The sequence below is a fragment of the Oncorhynchus mykiss genome, chromosome 26, assembly GCF_057628025.1.
Source record: "Oncorhynchus mykiss isolate SJ-2025 chromosome 26, ASM5762802v1, whole genome shotgun sequence".
NCBI lineage: Eukaryota > Metazoa > Chordata > Actinopteri > Salmoniformes > Salmonidae > Oncorhynchus > Oncorhynchus mykiss.
The window spans coordinates 18,157,299-18,177,969 of NC_143047.1; the positions used below are offsets into that span (position 1 = coordinate 18,157,299).

The 20,671-nt window shown below is 45.3% G+C and overlaps 1 protein-coding gene across 2 annotated transcripts in view; it reads right to left on the reverse strand.

The window, feature by feature from the left end:
* Window positions 1-20,671, reverse strand: part of LOC110506519 (zinc finger homeobox protein 3-like) — a 193,545-nt gene that overhangs the window by 66,147 nt on the left and 106,727 nt on the right. For both annotated transcript variants that reach the window (XM_090222314.1, XM_021586186.3), the window contains one exon: window positions 16,770-17,001. In XM_090222314.1, coding sequence (XP_090078440.1) covers window positions 16,770-17,001 — 232 coding nt within the window. The remainder of the gene's footprint in view (window positions 1-16,769; window positions 17,002-20,671) is intronic.

Here is a 20,671-nt window from a genome sequence, read left to right on the forward strand (position 1 = left end):
AAAGTTCAGAGTAAAAAGATAATATAACTTTTCTGTACTTGGAGATAAAACATTATCTTCTTGTGTTCTTGGAGATGGGGTGGACTGCTAGCTAACTCTCCTTGCAGCTACACATTCTTTTGGGGGCAGGAGAAGTGACAGGCTAATATAAGAGCAACTCCTTGTCAAGCCTTTGAGAGTAATTCAACTGACACTGATGAGAATCAATGTTCCTTTGAATGCATTACTTGGCAGAATCCGGGGCTTTTGTCCCTTAAACTTAGCCAGCGAAAAATTATGCCCTTCGAACAATGGGGGGAGAGGTGAAAATATAGAGAGTGAGTGAGAGAGGAGGGGAGAGAGAGAGAGAGAGAGAGAGGGAGAGAGAGAGGGGGAGAGAGAGAGAGGGGGAGAGAGAGAGAGGGAGAGAGAGAGGGGGGGAGAGAGAGCAAGTCTTCTCTCCCATTCCCTTTCACAGAGCCAAATGGATTCCGAGCACTTTATGCATTAATCAATCAATATCTCTCACTGTACATCAACGGCGCGACCAAGTTATGAATGACCTTTGCAACAAAAAAAGGACACTTTAATGCACACAAGAGAGCTCGTAGCTTAGTAACTTCAGCCCGGTTTTTATCACGCATGATTACACCTTCACAAGGCACAGGGCCATTAATAGTGCACTAAATATGACGAGGTTAGTCGTTATTCAATTTGCACATGGACAGGGTTGGGGATGGTGCCACTCACCAAGCTCACATGTCTGCCTGCCCCCAGCTATGCTTTTGTATAAAGAAATATTATATTAACACAGGTTTGTATTATTATTATTTTTGCTATTAAATTTTGTTTAGTGCATTAGAATATGATAATGTCATAAAATGAAAAAGGTAGACATTCACCAATCACAGGGGATTTGTATTGGGACTCACATAAGCGTTAAGTGCACTTCTTTGTAGTGAGGCTCAAGGGCTAATTTAAAGACGGTTCCTATCTTTAGATGAAAGAAGACTAACCACCATCACACTTGAGAGAAATCACAGTAAGTGCAGGGGTGCACTCCAAACCTGCCTGTTGACAATCAGGTACAATGTCACCCAACAGTTTGGGTCAATTACACACAACAACAACTACAAATGTTTCTGCCCTCTCTTCACTACAATAGAGAAACATTCCAATTAACTATGGTCACTAATATGTTGTATTGGCAGGTAAGCTGAAGTAACAACTTCTTCTAAGTAGTAATGTATCACAAGCAACCTCTCAATCAAATGAGTCACTGCCCAGTATTCTCATGATGTTAGGAAGTGAAAGTATTTACTTATTTTTGATGAAGACACAAATCTTTCATCGTGAATTTGGTCACCCCTCATGGCAAGTACTGACTCTTAACTTACTGAGCAATCAATTCCAATCATTTCTCATTAAATGACAGAATTCTTGAAATCAGATAACATGTACCAGGAAATGTAAAGATACTTTTCCGGAGGCGGGAAACGGAAGGCAGACAAAGAAGGGAAAGAATGAGTCTTTTCTCAATTTCTTTATTTTTAATGGTCTGGAATAAGAAAACGGGGCAGGCAGGCAGGGTAAAGGCTGTGGTGGGGGTGGGGGGTATATGGGATTGGGAAAAGGGTAGTAGTGGTGGAGGGGTCTCTGTGCCCCGTCCTCAGCGCTGTTGGAGCGTGGAGGTGAAGCGTGGAGACAGAGTGGAACGGACAGGAGCTGACTGCACAGAGAGCAACAGAAAGGAAGAGCTCAGGCCAGGAGCACACATTAATACTATTGTGGGCCACTCACAATGGGGCCTGGAAAGTGACTGCGGAAGGCCCTTAAACAAAGGAGACATCGTTCTCTCTCCCCCACCCAATTAGATTTTCTCGCCCCGTTTTACATGACAAAAACACGGTCCATTTTTCCCAATTCCCCCTGCCATATCGGGCCCCGTTGACACAGGACCAGAGGAAACCAAACAAACGGCAGATTAGCGCTCCGTCTGGCTGATTGACAGTGACCTGCACCGTTCATTCAGACACCGCCACTGTAACGCCATACTGCTTCTCGCCCCCAAATATGTGCCCCGTCTCAACCTTCCCACGTGCCCGCGATATTCAACATATACACGAGAGAGACACTCATTTCCAAAACACACCCCATAATCATGCCTTTTTTCTCACCAGGTCCTCTGAAATGATATTTCACACAGCCCAACAGGAACTAAGTACATTATCTAGCTCCCAAACTGTAGCAGATGTGTACATATTATCTCCAAACAAACGGGCTGCTCTTGCTTGGGGTTAGCCCCTTCCATCTCTCTACAGCAGGGTTTCTCTAGTCTAGTTATTTTAACTGTGTGTGCTGGCTGTTTAATAGCCATTGACTTGCCTGTCATTTCCAACACAGTTCCCTATCCGTGGTTCATTAAGGGAACAGGGAAGAGTGACAAGGACCTGGATGTTAATACTACTCCCTGAGTGCCACGCCACCCTTCTCAGACACCATTAGTCCCTGTTTTAAAATTCAGATGACCACAGACCTTAGACGCTACAGTGTAATCCCCCTCCATTTCTAATAGGAGTCACACAGGGGAGCAGCACCAGCTCCGTCCCCTACAGAGGGCTGTGGGGCCTGGGGAGAGGAGAGGCCTTTAGCCTGTCTGGTGCACTGGGCTATGCTTCCTGCTGCACACTGACCTCTCTGCTGTCTCTCTCTCTCTGCATCTACATCATCATCAGCGTGTTACAGCACTGTCTAACCTGCTCCTGAATAGACAGAGGTTGCTCTCACCTGCATTGACACCGGCTGTGGGAACACTGGCTAGAGGCCCAGACTCTCTCTGGATGCTGTGGGTTTATCCTGTACCTTATGCCTCTGAATAAGGCTGTTGTTGTGCATTCTGAATCTCAGACCAAGGACTTATATAAAGGCAAATATTGTCTTTTTTGGGGCCAAGTTAATAAACTAGTTCCAAACTGGCCATCCAAGTCTACATTTATCACGGTAGGGAGAGCATTAAAACTTCAGAAACAAGTGCATGAGACCATCAGCCTGAGTGAGCGAGGCAAAAATCTTTTTATAGCAGCACTTGGTCTAACATAGCGGCACAACTCTAAAGTGGGCCTGAATTGCGTGTCCTTTCGTCTTGACTGTGCAGCGTGGCTGAATCGACTCGATACGCCGGGCTCTCCTGTATGCTTACTGAGCAGGTAGCGTGAAAATTGACCTTTGCTTGCTTTCTCAACAGTGGATTATTCATCTTAATGGTTCAAATTGGTCAGGGTGGTTTTTCTGCTGCCTTCCAACATATTTTCCTCTCTCTCTCCCGTCTTTGTGTCTTCCAAATTCATTTTTAAATGAAAGAATATGCTTTACAGAACTCTGAGGGCTCAACAAATAACCATGGCAAAAATCCCAGAACAATAAAAAAGGAAAAAGCCCGTATAAACTGCTGCAGGGATTGGAAATCAACAGGCAATGATTGCATATGCAGTAACCAACCAGGCAATGATTGCATATTGCAGTAACCATTTTATAGGCAATGTGTGAAACAAAGACAATAGGAAATTCAGAAAACAGATCTGCCCATGCTTTTATCTGAGTTATTTCTACTCATGAGCATAAATGAGGCACTATTTCACGAGGAAATGCAGAGCTTTAATCTGAAACCCATGGGTGACACAACAGAGAGAAACACACGTGTCTTCTTGGCCATATTCATTCTGGGTAGTGTTTGAGAGGCAGGCCTTTGACTCAGTGGCTGTGCCCTGCATACTGTAATGTAAACAGACACCAGGTCGAGGGGATGGCCAAGACACATAATACAACACGTTTAAGAAGCAGATATAATCCTTCAGATGGGAGTTATGTCTTTGATGCAGTGCTTCTGCTCTAATGACTGGTGAATCTCCTCTCCACCGCCCCGCCCTGTCTGAGGGGCCCGCGCCCAGACTGCACTAAAATAATACGCAATAGTCATTTTTCTGGGAGTTTCTGCACTTTAAATACCATCCATCAGTGGGCCCGGGCGGCCTCCTCTGGCCCATCTAAACAGGCTTGTGGGTGAATCTGTCTAGTAGCAGCTAATAAAATAGCAGTGACAAGGCAGCGGGCCCAACCAGACAAAGAGACAGTGTGAGGGCTATGTCTTCCACCGGATCAGGAGGGATGCCATAAATCTAGCCCAGTCAAACAGCAGGAATGTCCCAGTTTGTCAAAAACAAATACCATCTTGTCTTGGATCGTCACTGGGCAGAAAAAGGGCCTCACATCTGGTTAAATAGAGTCAGCCAGACTTCCACCAAGCCCAGGCCATGGGTACGACTGACTTCAAAATCCAGACTTCCACCCAGCCCAGGCCATGGGCACAACTGACTTCAAAATCCAGACTCCGGCCCTTCTTTAACAAACAGGCCATCACACGGAAACTGCTGTCCAATCAGCAGCCACAGAGCACCACCACATTACCCCACAACACTCTGCATCTAAACATGAATCCTCTATTAGGGCCAATGTTAACACTTTGTTTGAGGTGGGGAGGGAGATTCCCCTGCAGTATGCAGACACTGGGCCAGGAGCTGAAGATGTGCTGTGATCAATAGCCTGCCCAGTGCGGGTAGTGTATAGGTGAGGCCAGAGTGGTCCTTTGAGGCCGGGGGGACAGTGTGAGAATCCCTGTCTCTGTACTGTTGATACCCAGCCTATCCTTGTGGGGAGAAATGTGATGATGGTTGCCGGGGGTAACAGGAGACATCCCGAGCTGAGCCAAACACCTGCTCCCCCCTACGGACTGCTGATAGATCGTACTAATGTCACAACCATCACAAACCTGGACTCTCTCTCTCTCTCACCAACTCATATTTCCCCATGTATTTTTCTCCTCACTCATCCATACCCTCCCTCCCTCCTAAGAGAATAATCAGACGCAGGCTGAATCAGTGGCAGGCGTGCAGGCCCACAGGTAAAGGTTGCAGGGTTCACTATTGAATTATTCCTGCTCCTCTCTCATCACTGCCATCTGCCTGGCTGCTATTAATTGATGAAGTGGAGGGACAGACAGCACAAGGCTATGACGCCAACACACATACACGACGCTGTATGTGTGTGTTGGAGAGAGAGAGTGGGTATGGTGTGTAAATCACAAACACACAATCAGACACCACAGTGGTTCTCTCCGCCAGTCATTCGTATCTATCACGGGACATATAATGAATCATCTCTTGCTTTCAGCCAGTGTTTGTTTCATCTGCCTTTATTGTAATGGAGCCTTCAGAGTGTGAGGGCAGATTGGCTGCCGGAGAGGGCATTCTTTACTCCCTGGTTTTGTTCTGCTGTCAGGCTGGGAGAAGCTGGGAGAGTCAGGGCGGCTGAGCTGAGACTGAACTCATCCAGAGCAAAGATCATGGCCTTTGATCTACCAGTGCTCTCTGGGGGGACAAACAGGCCTTATTAAAAAATACTAAATAAAGCTTTCCCTGCCTCCATTCTAAACTTCCCAAACTTCTCCACTCTCTCATGTTGCCTATGGTCAAATTGAGCTGCCTTGATTCTGACAGTGAGTGAACTGCTTGGTCTCGCAACACCAAAACATAGCAACAAATAAAGCGATCTAACGGCGTTTAAGAATTTATTGGCTCTTGTTCCCAGAATACCTGACATAAACAAACAGCGCAATCAATAGCAAATGTATCCGAACAAGGGCCTACTGGGCGTGAGATCAAAATGTGTGTCTTGGGGGAAGTCCAAGTAAGCTACAAAGAAAACTTATCTGCTGATGTCAAATGAAAAGTTACAAGTGATCGGCAGGAGAGGTAGCCACATTACAGACGTATCGTATAGCGATCAAATGTTAGGCTGTGATAGATTTGTGCCTATGTGTTCTGTCCAGGATGGCCTAATACAGAGCTTTGATTGGATGGGATTTATATGGAACACTTGGCGTTATTGGTGTAGTGTGATTACAGAGCCAGTGAAATGAGTCACACTGGGGAACTGACTGTGATACACTTACATTACAGCATTTCCTCTAAATAAACCAAGATGGCTGCCAAGCCGCTGTCTGCACTAGTGGAACAACAGCCAGCCATGTTGCACATCTGCAAAGACGCTGCAGTAGAATCCTATAAACATTCACCTCGACTAAACTCATAATAACCTAGTCACTAAAAACTCATATATTCTTTTCACACTATCAGAAATGATACAATGAACATGAACTCACTTCTCTCACAAAGCACTTATGGCTTTTCCTCTTCTCCTCTTCTGCTTCCTGTCTGACACTGTTGCTGCTGCTGGTTTAATCAAACCCATCAGAGCCATTCTCTGTACGTCAGCGCATCTATTCTCAGTTCCCCTTTCTGCAACCACAGAGCCTGCAACCCTCTATGCCCTCAAGCCAGACTGACAGGCCCACAGGAGTGTCTGTGGTCACTCTCTCGCTGAGTGACAGGAAGGCAAGCAGGGCTACCCCCCCGCAGACCCCTCCGGAGTGTGCAACCCAGCACCCTAAACCGCTGCTCCCCACCTCTGCTCAGACATGCAGCAGCAAAGCCTCAGGGCCTGGAAATAGAACTCATTAACACGGTTAGTAAGTAAAAATGAGAAGACTGTCTCCTGATGGACTGTCTATCTTTTGGATCAGCTTTCAAGGAGAGCGTCTGGTAATGACGGGAGCGAGGGAAACCAATATTATAATGCGCCGCCTGTCTCCTCTCTGCTGACGGCGACGCACCTCGTCGGCGGCTGAAATAAAGGCCTGAAAACGGGCTCGATGACAGGGAGCGAGGGCCTCTCTCACCCACACACCCGCTAACTCTGTGTGTGTGGACACCTATGTGTGCACTCATTTATGAGTGTGTGCAACATAAAATCCAGTTCAGGTTTACACCCATGTGCCATCCCTGATGCTGAAAAGCCCACACAGAGCACAGCACACATAGTGAACAAACTCAATAGTGTATCTATGTAGAAATCTGATTATGCTAAACTTTTCATGTTAAAAGTTCAGGCTGAAAAGTAGACATTTTGTCTAAACTTTGTTTTTGAATAAAATATCTTTGTAGTTTCTGAGTTCACCCTTCACTTGGCCTCCTCTCACTATCCCTCTCTGTTCCTCTCTTCCCCCTAAAGCCTGGTGCTCTACTGCATAGGCCATCTATTGGGTTGACTGACAGACACACAGTGGGCCAGTCTGTTCACCTGCCAGGCAGAGAGAGGCTGAGGCAGTGCAGCCCGTGGTCAGTGCCATCCAGCCCAGTGCTTAGTGCTCTGGGGTACAGTCATGAAATGCAGGAAGAATGAATATGGACACAGGACGTTTTGATTCATAGTCTATCCCAAAATAGGATCGTGGCTTTCTGGTCAATTTGCTATTGCAGGATGAGCCAGCAGTAGAATATATACAGAGAACATCTATAAACCAGGGGAAAAGAAAATACTTCCTTGTGTGAGTTTGGACAGCAGGGCCATATGAGAGCGACTGTGTAATGTGCACAACTGGAAAGTCTATAAAGTCATTATTTCAGTTTTTTTTATAATAAAAGGCTAGTTTTGTTTTAAAAAAATGAAAGCTAATGTATTTATGAAATTCCTGCCACGTTCTGCGGACAGCAAACAATTTCCTCTGCTCCCTGTGCCCCCGGGTCCTGGATTAGAGGCCAGCCGTCTGACAGGAGCCAGACTGGGCACTGGGCCCCGGGCTCTACTGGGGCCCCTCCTCACCCTACTAACCCTCCTCACCCGCCCTCGCCCAGACCTCATCTCCACTCTGCATCACCGCAATAATAGCCTTTATTAAAACAGCATACAGCAAAGTCCATTTCAGATTGGACATAATATGGCGTGGAAGAAGGGGCTGGTGGTTAGGGGCTACAATATCCTGTTTCTGGGAAGGTTTACGTAGCATTTTTACAAGCATGAAAAAAGGATGACATTCCAGGGATGGCTGCTGTCCGTCTCCTGTGCTCCTCCTGTCTGTGGGAGGGAGCTGTGCTGCATGCCACACCCGCAACGCCATCGGAGCGTGGCCAGGCTCACCCCTGCTTTCCCCTGCCTTCTTCTCTCACAGCCCCGCCACAGGACCTGCTCCTTCAGGAACACTGTGGGAGCTGGAGAAGGTAAAGCTCCAAGCCCAGCTAATGTGCAGCTCTCAGGGGCAGGCAGGGGGCGAGAGGAAGGGAGAGGACCTGGCTTCTATACTGCATGAGCGTGAGATATTCCAACCCAGTTTAGGTGAGGATGGTTTTAAAGCCCACCATTCCCCCCCACTGTTGACATATCCTGTCAGCTGTCCAAGAGCCTCCGTAAGGGCTGCCAGAGAGCTAGGGGCCCCAGAAGATGAGTGAGGATCTGGTATTTGCCTTATTAGCACATTTTTTTAGGCACAAAGCTCTTTGCCAGCTTTTTTGGGACCATGGAATTATGTATGAGACGGAAAGAGAGAGAGGTGCGTGGGGATAAGAGGGATGCCTCTGTTGTCAGGACAGGGTTTGCTATTAAGTGTGTGACCCTGGAAGCGCACCCCTTTTAGTGAAACAAGCAGCGGGTTTCAAATTGGATTCCGCCAGTATGCAGTAATTCCACGCATCTTTATGCCTCATTTCCATTTGCCCATGCAAACAGCCTGCATGCTCCTCTGCCCACTTGCTAGGCCACACCCACTGGGATGTGCCAGCCAGGCTCTTGTTACTGCGCTTCCTGGTTAGAGACCTGAGTAGCAAGCTCTGCTGGTAGGGTTTTTACCATGGCTACTGCAGTGTCACTATCCAGCCCACCCGTCACCGCTCTATACCCCCCCCCTGACTAATGCTACACCCCTGACTGACCAGGCAGGCCCCTGTGTCCTGAGAGACTGGAGACAATGAGTGGAGGATGCTCTGACGGGCCCCGGCCCCAGCCTCCCTCCCAGCCACCTCACAGACAGGGATTTCCTCCTGCGATGAGAGCCAAGCCGTCACAGACCAGTGATCAAGGGCCTGCCATCTGTGACTGAGGCAGATTTACAGCAGGGGCTAATCCACACCGTCAGCCCTGTTTGTTCTCCTTCTCAGCCTCCTCCGCACACACACACACACACACACACACACACACACACACACACACACACACACACACACACACACACACACACACACAAGTGCAGGCACACACCATAGACTCCCTCTGTGAAACACACACACCCACTCACACACACACACACACACACACACACACAAGTGCAGGCACACACCACAGACTCCCTCTGTGAAACACACACTCACACCGCTTCCCTCCATATCTGTGGCCTGCTCCACTCCACCACACCTTCACTAGGACCCTAGTCATGGGCAGAAGGGCACCCACCATGCAATAACTATTTAACTTTTCCATTTTTAAAAGGCATGATCTCATTCTGTTCAGTGCTCAAAAAATAACTTTAGTCCATTAACTGTTATGAAATGAGAAACCCCAATGTGTCAGTGAGTTATATGCCCTGGTGAACATCACTCATAAGAAATAGTGTCATCCAATGCCCGAGTATCACACTAGCTATCAGTCCCCATACACACAATAAAAACCCACACACACATACCTGGAACAAGAGTTTCTCCTCTCGTCTCTTCTCCCCTCCCTCTCTCTGCTAGTGTATCCAGTGAGGTGTCGGTGTCTGGGCTGTGTGCAGTGTGTTAGTACAGGGCAACAGCAGGCTGTGCTCTGTGGCCTCTCCACCCAGGGACAGGACAGCTGTGTGGCTGGGTGTGGGTGTGGCTGGGGTCCCTCTGAGGCCTCCTTTGTCCCCCCCCGGCCAGCCAGAGAAAGGGTTAAAGAAGACAAATGGAGGCAGATCCACAGAGGAACGTGCTTAAGCAGCAAATTTTCAGAGAAGGGGCAGGAATTAAAAACAATGGCTGCTTTTTATCCCAGCGTTGGTCTAATTGGTCTAATTAATTCATCTCTGCCGCCTTAGCAGCACTCTCCATTGACAGAGGGGAGACATGGCACCAAAAACCTCTGGCCTTCAGATTCCACCCACCCAGCCGCACGCACCCCACAGCTTCCTAAAAACACAGACCTTTCCCCCAGCAAGGCTTCCTGTGTGAGTGCATGTGTGATTACACACCTTGCAAACACTGTCCTAGTCTCTGTGCTGCCTGCATCTGTTTGCAGAGACAAGCCTTCTTGTGTTGTCATCTGTGCGTTTTCCTTTATGACGTCACTCTGGTCTTTGATACAGTGGTCAGGGCTCCTAGGGCTGCTGATTGGAGGCTGCTGATTGGGGGAAGCCTAGTTCCTAGCTAGCTCCTGTGGAGACTAGTAGCCCAGCACCTAACACCAACAGAGCAGCGCTCCAAGCCCAGCAGCAGTCAGGGGAATTACTGCCTAGCTGACCCAGAAATCCAGGGTCAGCTTTGTTTTAACAAGCAGGGGAACCTTCCACCACTTTAGCAACTGTGCCTCGACCACAAGAAAGGGTCCTGCGCCTCCGAAGAGCTAGCGGGGAGGAAATTAAATATTACACCAGGAGGGAATGGTTCAGCTCTAACGGGGGTGGGGGGACTGGGTCATTCACTGGTGCTGGGACAAGGCATTAGGAGGTGAAGCGGTAGTTTGGCAGAAGGGGGGAGGAGTCTAGGAATTCACAACAGTTCATTCTCGCTGATGAAAAGGTATGTTCATTATCAGCGTAATTCGATCAAGGTGCCCGAAGGGGGAGGGGGGGGCGAGAAAAGGCTGACATTCTTTATTACACACTTCATTTCATTTAACGGACCTTTAAAAACTATATATAAAGGAAAATAAAGGGCGAAGGAGAGAGGGAAACTTTGCCCTGGCTCTTAAAGGGGAGGTGGCGTCCGTTCCAGACGCTCTTGGTCTGCGCCCAGCCTTTTCCTGGCAGAGAGTGTCCGCTGGCCTGTAAGACGGGAGCGAGCAGAGCCTGACTTTGTAACACAATCAAACAGGTCTTCAGCGCTGAGCCTCGCAGAGCTCCGTTTGGCCTCGCAGAGCTCCGTTTGGTAAACATCAAGTCACAGGCTATTAAAGGATCCTCTGGCTTTCTAAAGTCCCAGGATGCCAGACTGTTCAGGACCATGACAACAACGGCCCTTAGCATGGTGCATAGCCGCTAACAGAGTCACTAACACAGGATAGGGACTGGGAGAGACATTAGGAGATCTCTATGCTTACGGTTAAAGTACCGGATCATAATGATCTCTGGATGTCTTGATAAAACAACGTCTTGTACACATGAGCAATTCCACCCTTTGACCTTGTGATACGTTTCCAATGAACTCCCCTTGCCTTTCATCAGTGTGTTACAATCAGCCAAACCTAGTGATCTAATTCCTAACAACCCTCCCGTTCTATTTCTCAACCTCTCAGGTCAAAAGTAGCTGAATTACTTTCGGGAAAAAATGAGGTGATTAAATTAATCAACTGAAGGACCTGACAGCAAGGCAATCAAGTCATCTTAAAAGTACACACTTCATGCAGGCATTAACCTTGAACTAAACCCCACTAGCGGCCTGAACAATTATCACAGAGTAGAACGTTTTTTATCCACCATCTTGTAGTGTTTGTCGTGTGTTTACTGTGGGATAATGTGGTCTGGAAGACTGTAGTTTGATGTATCTCCGAAGGGGGGCTGGAGGGAGCACCCCCAGCGTATGTGTACAGTGTGTGTGTGTGTGTGTGTTGCTCTGCCCACACCACCCCCGTGCAGGAGCCCATTACCTAACCTATAGCTAGCCTCATTCAGTTTCTTACAAACGGGGTTATCCATTAACGCACATCGAAGGTTAGGAAAGAAGATATATAAATAAACAGAACCTCAACCAAAAAAAGAGAAAATGAGACTTGTTTGTGAACCACACCACAGCCCCCCTCCTTCCTCTAACACAAAATCCCCAACCCCCCACCCTTTTAACCTAAATGGGCTTCCTCTTGCTTTTACATGTTCACTTGTCCACTGTACTGTAGTCATTAACATATTTGGAGTGCAGTAAGCAGAAAGCTTAATTGTCCTTAATTGCTCGTCTAAATGTGTTCTCTAATGATTTGCCTCAGATCTGTGACTGCCTTTTGCGCAATTTCCCGACCGCTGGCTTCATTATCCCTGCCTCCTTGGAACAAAGCATCTTCAGAGGCCCGGTCTTTTTTTTTTACATAACAACACACAGAGTGAGTGTGAGGGAGGGAGGGCAGTGACGGCACTCTGCGGGGGTACACACAATGGAGGCCCTTTGTCAGGGTGCAGAAGTTAAAGTGATTAGAAAACCAAATCTGTGCTAAGACACAGTGTTAATTGACCACTACTCACTCCTTTTTAAATCGGCCCCTAACAAACAACCAATCCTGGCTTTTGTTTGTGCCTTCTACTGCTGCTGCTGTGGGTGTATCTGTTATTGCTGCTTTTCTCCTCCTACCTCTGGCCTGATGGCATCTCTGAATGTGTCTTTATTGGCTGAACAGCAAGGCCCTGTAGCTCCATTCACTGCAGGCAAGGCCTGATCTCAGAATTATTGGTATTATTTCTCAGAAAGCATCCAACTGAATTGTGCATATATAGGAAAAGGCTGCATTCAGAAATAATTAGTTACAGTTAATTTAGTTTTGACTAGGAAAAAAGATTTGAATATACATTTTCTGAATACATGCACTATTCTGAACTAAAAATATATAAATAAACGTAGAGTGTAGGGTTTGTGCCTGACAGAACGGGGGCACAGTAGCTACTTCCTGCCTTCTACCTGTGTGGGAGGAGTTACAGAGGGCAGGTGGCTTTCCTGTTAGATATGCACAGTGTCCCAGCAAAAGTAAAACAATCTAGAGCACGCTGTATTTTGAATCTGAGGTGAAACAGAAAATATATTGTCCACCATTTTATAATCGTTTTACCTGCTTATATCAATATCATAGCACAGACTCAGTGGCATTGGGAGCTGTTTGTCTTGTTTGAATACGATACGGCAAAGACACTTACTCACATTTCAACCACTTACTTTTTAAAATCAGTTTATCAGTATGTTTTTCATTACATTTCCCTTGAAGGGAAAATAACAACAGCAACAGCAGCACAGTCACTGTCTAAAGGTGGCTGGTTCCATGAAAGTAATCAAATTATCTTTGATAATTAACATAAGCACTGCTGCTCATATCGATACCGCAGAGGACATAAAATAAAGCCCACTTTAGTCCCTGTGTGAAGTATTATGAAGCAGTTACAGGTACAGCCAGTAGCTGGTGAGTGTGTCTGTATCCCCTTGTAAAATATAGTAGAGAGTAAGTCCTCCCATTATAGAATATAGTAGAGAGTAAGTCCTTCCATTATAGAATATAGTAGAGAGTAAGTCCTCCCATTGTAGAATATAGTAGAGAGTAAGTCCTCCCATTATAGAATATAGTAGAGTAAGTCCTCCCATTGTAAAATATAGTAGAGAGTAAGTCCTCCCATTGTAGAATATAGTAGAGAGTAAGTCCTCCCATTGTAGAATATAGTAGAGAGTAAGTCCTCCCATTATAGAATATAGTAGAGAGTAAGTCCTCCCATTGTAGAATATAGTAGAGAGTAAGTCCTCCCATTATAGAATATAGTAGAGAGTAAGTCCTCCCATTGTAGAATATAGTAGAGAGTAAGTCATCCCATTATAGAATATAGTAGAGAGTAAGTCCTCCCATTATAGAATATAGTAAAGAGTAGGTCCTCGAATTGTAAAATATAGTAGAGAGTAAGTCCTCCCATTGTAGAATATAGTAGAGTAAGTCCTCCCATTGTAAAATATAGTAGAGAGTAAGTACTCCCATTGTAGAATATAGTAGAGAGTAAGTCCTCCCATTGTAGAATATAGAAGAGAGTAAGTCCTCCCATTATAGAATATAGTAGAGAGTAAGTCCTCCCATTATAGAATTTAGTAGAGAGTAAGTCCTGCCATTGTAAAATATAGTAGAGAGTAAGTCCTCCCATTATAGAATATAGTAGAGAGTAAGACCTCCCATTATAGAATATAGTAGAGAGTAAGTCCTGTCATTGTAAAATATAGTAGAGAGTAAGTCCTCCCATTATAGAATATAGTAGAGAGTAAGTCCTCCCATTGCAGAATATAGTAGAGAGTAAGTCTTCCCATTATAGAATATAGTAGAGAGTAAGTCCTCCCATTGTAAAATATAGTAGAGAGTAAGTCCTCCCATTATAGAATATAGTAGAGAGTAAGTCCTCCCATTGTAAAATATAGTGGAGAGTAAGTCCTCCCATTGTAAAATATAGTAGAGAGTAAGTCCTCCCATTATAGAATATAGTAGAGAGTAAGTCCTCCCATTGTAGAATATAGTAGAGAGTAAGTCCTCCCATTATAGAATATAGTAGAGAGTAAGTCCTCCCATTGTAAAATATAGTAGAGAGTAAGTCCTCCCATTATATAATATAGTAGAGAGTAAGTCCTCCCATTGTAAAATATAGTGGAGAGTAAGTCCTCCCATTGTAAAATATAGTAGAGAGTAAGTCCTCCCATTATAGAATATAGTAGAGAGTAAGTCCTCCCATTGTAAAATATAGTAGAGAGTAAGTCCTCCCATTATAGAATATAGTAGAGAGTAAGTCCTCCCATTATAGAATATAGTAGAGAGTAAGTCCTGCCATTGTAAAATATAGTAGAGAGTAAGTCCTCCCATTATAGAATATAGTAGAAAGTAAGTCCTCCCATTGTAGAATATAGTAGAGAGTAAGTCCTCCCACTATAGAATATAGTAGAGAGTAAGTCCTCCCATTGTAAAATATAGTAGAGAGTAAGTCCTCCCATTATAGAATATAGTAGAGAGTAAGTCCTCCCATTGTAAAATATAGTGGAGAGTAAGTCCTCCCATTGTAAAATATAGTAGAGAGTAAGTCCTCCCATTATAGAATATAGTAGAGAGTAGGTCCTCGAATTGTAAAATATAGTAGAGAGTAAGTCCTCCCATTGTAGAATATAGTAGAGTAAGTCCTCCCATTGTAAAATATAGTAGAGAGTAAGTACTCCCATTGTAGAATATAGTAGAGAGTAAGTCCTCCCATTGTAGAATATAGTAGAGTAAGTCCTCCCATTATAGAATATAGTAGAGAGTAAGTCCTCCCATTGTAGAATATAGTAGAGAGTAAGTCCTGCCATTGTAAAATATAGAAGAGAGTAAGTCCTCCCATTATAGAATATAGTAGAGAGTAAGTCCTCCCATTATAGAATATAGTAGAGAGTAAGTCCTGCCATTGTAAAATATAGTAGAGAGTAAGTCCTCCCATTATAGAATATAGTAGAGAGTAAGTCCTCCCATTGTAGAATATAGTAGAGAGTAAGTCCTCCCACTATAGAATATAGTAGAGAGTAAGTCCTCCCATTGTAAAATATAGTAGAGAGTAAGTCCTCCCATTATAGAATATAGTAGAGAGTAAGTCCTCCCATTGTAAAATATAGTGGAGAGTAAGTCCTCCCATTGTAAAATATAGTAGAGAGTAAGTCCTCCCATTGTAGAATATAGTAGAGAGTAAGTCCTCCCATTATAGAATATAGTAGAGAGTAAGTCCTCCCATTGTAGAATATAGTAGAGAGTAAGTCCTGCCATTGTAAAATATAGAAGAGAGTAAGTCCTCCCATTATAGAATATAGTAGAGAGTAAGTCCTCCCATTATAGAATTTAGTAGAGTAAGTCCTGCCATTGTAAAATATAGTAGAGAGTAAGTCCTCCCATTATAGAATATAGTAGAGAGTAAGTCCTCCCATTATAGAATATAGTAGAGAGTAAGTCCTGCCATTGTAAAATATAGTAGAGAGTAAGTCCTCCCATTATAGAATATAGTAGAGAGTAAGTCCTCCCATTGTAGAATATAGTAGAGAGTAAGTCCTCCCATTATAGAATATAGTAGAGAGTAAGTCCTCCCATTGTAAAATATAGTAGAGAGTAAGTCCTCCCATTGTAAAATATAGTAGAGAGTAAGTCCTCCCATTGTAAAATATAGTGGAGAGTAAGTCCTCCCATTGTAGAATATAGTAGTGAGTAAGTCCTCCCATTGTAAAATATAGTAGAGAGTAAGTCCTCCCATTGTAAAATATAGTAGAGAGTAAGTCCTCCCATTGTAGAATATAGTAGAGAGTAAGTCCTCCCATTGTAAAATATAGTAGAGAGTAAGTCCTCCCATTGTAAAATATAGTAGAGAGTAAGTCCTCCCATTGTAAAATATAGTGGAGAGTAAGTCCTCCCATTGTAGAATATAGTAGAGAGTAAGTCCTCCCATTGTAAAATATAGTAGAGAGTAAGTCCTCCCATTGTAAAATATAGTAGAGAGTAAGTCCTCCCATTGTAAAATATAGTGGAGAGTAAGTCCTCCCATTGTAGAATATAGTAGAGAGTAAGTCCTCCCATTGTAAAATATAGTAGAGAGTAAGTCCTCCCATTATAGAATATAGTAGAGAGTAAGTCCTCCCATTGTAGAATATAGTAGAGAGTAAGTCCTCCCATTGTAGAATATAGTGGAGAGTAAGTCCTCCCATTGTAAAATATAGTAGAGAGTAAGTCCTCCCATTGTAAAATATAGTGGAGAGTAAGTCCTCCCATTGTAAAATATAGTGGAGAGTAAGTCCTCCCATTGTAAAATATAGTGGAGAGTAAGTCCTCCCATTGTAGAATATAGTGGAGAGTAAGTCCTCCCATTGTAAAATATAGTCGAGAGTAAGTCCTCCCATTGTAGAATATAGTGGAGAGTAAGTCCTCCCATTATAGAATATAGTAGAGAGTAAGTCCTCCCATTGTAGAATATAGTGGAGAGTAAGTCCTCCTGCTCTATATCTTACCTGTATCAGCAGACGGACACTTGCGGATGGTGAATATGGAGCTGAGCTCCTCCTCATCCTCAGGCAGGCCCTTCTGCAGGAGTTGGAGCTTCCTCAGGCTCTCGCTGCGCTGGTGCTTCATGGAGCGCACATGCTGGACCAGGTTGAGCTTGGCCTTGGTGGAGTAGTTACACAGCACACAGTGGTAGTAGCAGGCATCTCCCTCCACCGCGTTCTCCTGATGCTGCAGGTGCTATGGGAGGAGAGCGAGAGAGAGAGAGAGAGAGAGAGATAGAGAGAGAGAGACAAAGAGAGAGGAGAGGGAGAGAAAGGGCTTTTAACTGACGGCAGACAGCTAGCCAGGCACCACTGACTCACTTTCACTCACACAGTTCGCAAATGAACAAATCAATTACCAATCACAGCCCTGTTGTTTAACACCCAGCCCTCTTCCACACTGTTCTGTTTGGACTGAGCCCTGTATCTCTCTCTGTGTCTGGCTGTATCTGTCTATGGACTAACAGGACAGGAGAAGAGAGGGGTGGGAGCCGGGCTGGTCTCAGGGGCCCAGGCGCGGGGTCGAGAGACACACATCACGCACCCCTCAGAGGACCGCAGGACCACAGACCTGGCAGACGGAAGGGAGCATTGATCCCTTTCACTCAAGGGAAGCCTCTCGTCTCTGAGAAGGAAACTCCAAACATCTGCCTTTTCATGCATGGGATGCTAAATATTGATCAGGGCCAGTCAAATCCTCCCTATCACAGCAAGCACCAGGGAAAGAGAGGGAACGCGGAGAGAGAGGGGGGGCACACACACACCACATTCTGAAACTAACTAGAACATTCCTCAACAGGGCAGTGACCTTCAGGGGACAGAGACTCCACAGTATTGACCTATCAACCCCAACATTTCCTCTAAGTGCCCCACACTGACACTCCAACTCCACTGTACCCCACACCCAACACACACCCTATAATGACACACAACGTGCCCCACACAGCACAGTGACACCATCTCTCCCAACACCACACCATGGACCCACACACTAATTACCCCCTACAAGGCCCAATCAATGGCACAATGCCAACACAATATGGCCCTGACTAGGGGATCGGCAGAGGTATTGATAATTATCCTATAAAGCAGGGCCCTGATCATTTCATGTTTACAATGGAAGGGCCAGACTCAGTATGGCCACTGTTCTCACGCCTGTCATGTTCTGTTCATACGGCCCACTCTGGAGTCTAGCTGTGGATTTCTGGGGCTGCAATCAATGTCAATCATCACAAGATGTTTCTTTCTATTCTAATCTTCATGGCCTAGTCTCTTCTGAGATTCAGTGGCTGAGTGGGTGAATGGGCTGAAAACAACAAACACTTCATTTGCCAGATGAGGACTAGATCAGATAATGAATCCAAATAAATGTACTTTCTGTCCATCATTAATGCTCCATTAAAAACTGCCAGGAAAATAAATACATGTAAAAATGTTGATTTTATTTGTAACAATGGCCGGGTTTTCCATGCATGGCTTTAAAAGCTTTTGAGAATTGCATGTATATGCAACAAAAATAAGGCAATTGGAGCTTAGTGGAGATACAATTTGATAGGTAATTATTAATCCTATCCAAGACTATTGCTACTGCAATTCGTCATATCATGTGAACACTGAAAAGGCTATGATAAAAATAACTTGGATACACAATGCAAGCACAAGCAGATTATAAGAAAGATTGCTACATTTCAGTATCGTTTTATTTGAAACAGGCTTCATTTTGAATGTGTGGCTTCATACTGAGAGAGAGGAAAAAATGTCTGTTATCCTGTATCTGCCTCCCACCACGACTCTCTTAATCTCCCATACAGGCCACCCCCCACACTTAGACAAAGGTCGGGAAAAACGAATTGATTAATTAAGAGGAGCCTGAACCGGCTTGCCCTGCATTGAGGCAACATGTTTAGATGGCTGGGAAATGCAAAAGCAATGGAAACATTAGATTTTTAACCACATTACATCTGAATCAGGTGTTGACAGCCTGGGCTGAGAAAAAATAACAATATTATGTTCCCAGAAATGCTCCCATATTTTCTTCTAATGTTTAATTTTCTGGTAATATTGTAATATCGCTATGGGCTTTTCTGGGCAATTGTATTCCATTCTCCCTGGTTTTATATTTCTCACTTCTACACCTAAACGTACATTAGGACACTGCTTCCAGGAAAAGGAAGGGAGTTTTTATTTTTTGCAAGCCCCACAGCTCTGTGTAATAGAATTATTAGGTGATTCTAAAAGGGTCTGTCTCTCTCTCTGTGCTCTCCCTCCTCGCCTCGTTTGAAGCCCTCCATGATGTCATTGAATAGGTGCTGCTGGATATTCTGCTGGTGCGAGCTGTATCCCTCCTTTCTCCTCCTCTCCCCCCCCACCCCCCTTCTTTTCCGTTCCCACATATTGCATCAGAGCTCAGGTACAGAGAAATCTGACAGACAGATTTACTCGTAGATAACACCAAATCCATTGTGTGATTGCTGAGCTGAGAAATGGCACACTGTTTTAAAGTCATAGCAGATGTCGAACAAAACAAATGGAGCGAGAGGGACTTCTTACCACATTACGACTCAAGGCTGCAAAAAAGGACAGTGAGTTCACACAAAAAAAAAACAGACGACACCTGACCTAAACTTCAAAGTTGGTTTCAAGAGGTAGAAAAAAAATCCTGGGAGTTTTACAGCTTCCCATAAAAAAAGCAGGATTTATGCAGGAGTGAACCTGAGACTGCCTGGCCTAGAACAGGCTGTATATCACCTCAAACTGACTGGGCTGTAGGCAGGGCCCGACTCAGTCCAAACCAGACCTCATCCCCTCTGTATCACCACCTCTTACAGACCACAGACACCTGTAAGTGTGTTAACAACCACACGTACTCAGCACCGGGCCGTACCAAACAGAGTGTGGGGGTGATGGAGGACTGTTGATATGGGGCCTGATCAGTACAGGGCCAACACAGCAGTGCACCCCCCTCCCCGGACTGGTCCATCTGACCAGTTGTAGGTGGGAGCTCTATATGAGAGACGGGATTAAACAATACCCATGGGAACAGGGGCTCTCTGAAACACCCCCATTCATGCGCACGCTCACAAACACACGGGATCAACATTATAGATGTGAGAGAGTCTAGTGATGCTATCTAGGAGCACACACACACGTACACACAAACGTTGGATGTGAAACACAGTAATGCATTAGACAGGGCCTGTGTCTGTTTCCTATGATCCTGCAATGAAGCCCCTAGCTGATAAATCACCTCCAACTGGAGTGCAGGAATTCAGCGGTTTAATTAAAAAGTCATGTTGGGAGAGAATGCTGGGAGGAGCTGGCCTGGCCGTTCCAAAGGAGAGGAGAGGAGGCTGCCTGGGCTGCCCTGCACCGGGGCCCCTGAGCACCAAGCACCCCACTGAGGCCCTGAGAGGAGCTGAGCTACAGAGCTGGGTGGAGGCTGGAGGACGGCTGTCAGCCCCTCCTCAACAGGCCGCATGGCTTCAATTTATCTTCAGTTCCATTTAATTGGCTTCGAATTTACGACAGCCGTACAGGAGACAGGAGTTTTAGCCGAGCATGGATAAGATAATGGGAGCATGGAGTGCTGGAGAAGGATGGGGCGAGGGAGGCAGAATGTGTGTGCTGTTCTGTAGCCAGGCCTCTGTACTCTACCTCCTCTCTCTGTGGAGGTTGAAGCAGGGCTCTGTGCTCATACAGGTAGAGAGGGACTGGGGCGGTGTGGGCGCCACCACATCATCTCTCTGGCAACTTAACACTGCACCCTGGCCTCTCAGTGGGCAACATAAGGACAGATCAGTTACAACACCCACCCAGAGTGCTGCATACACCTGCATTTCCATCCACTTCAATGGGATGTAAAAATA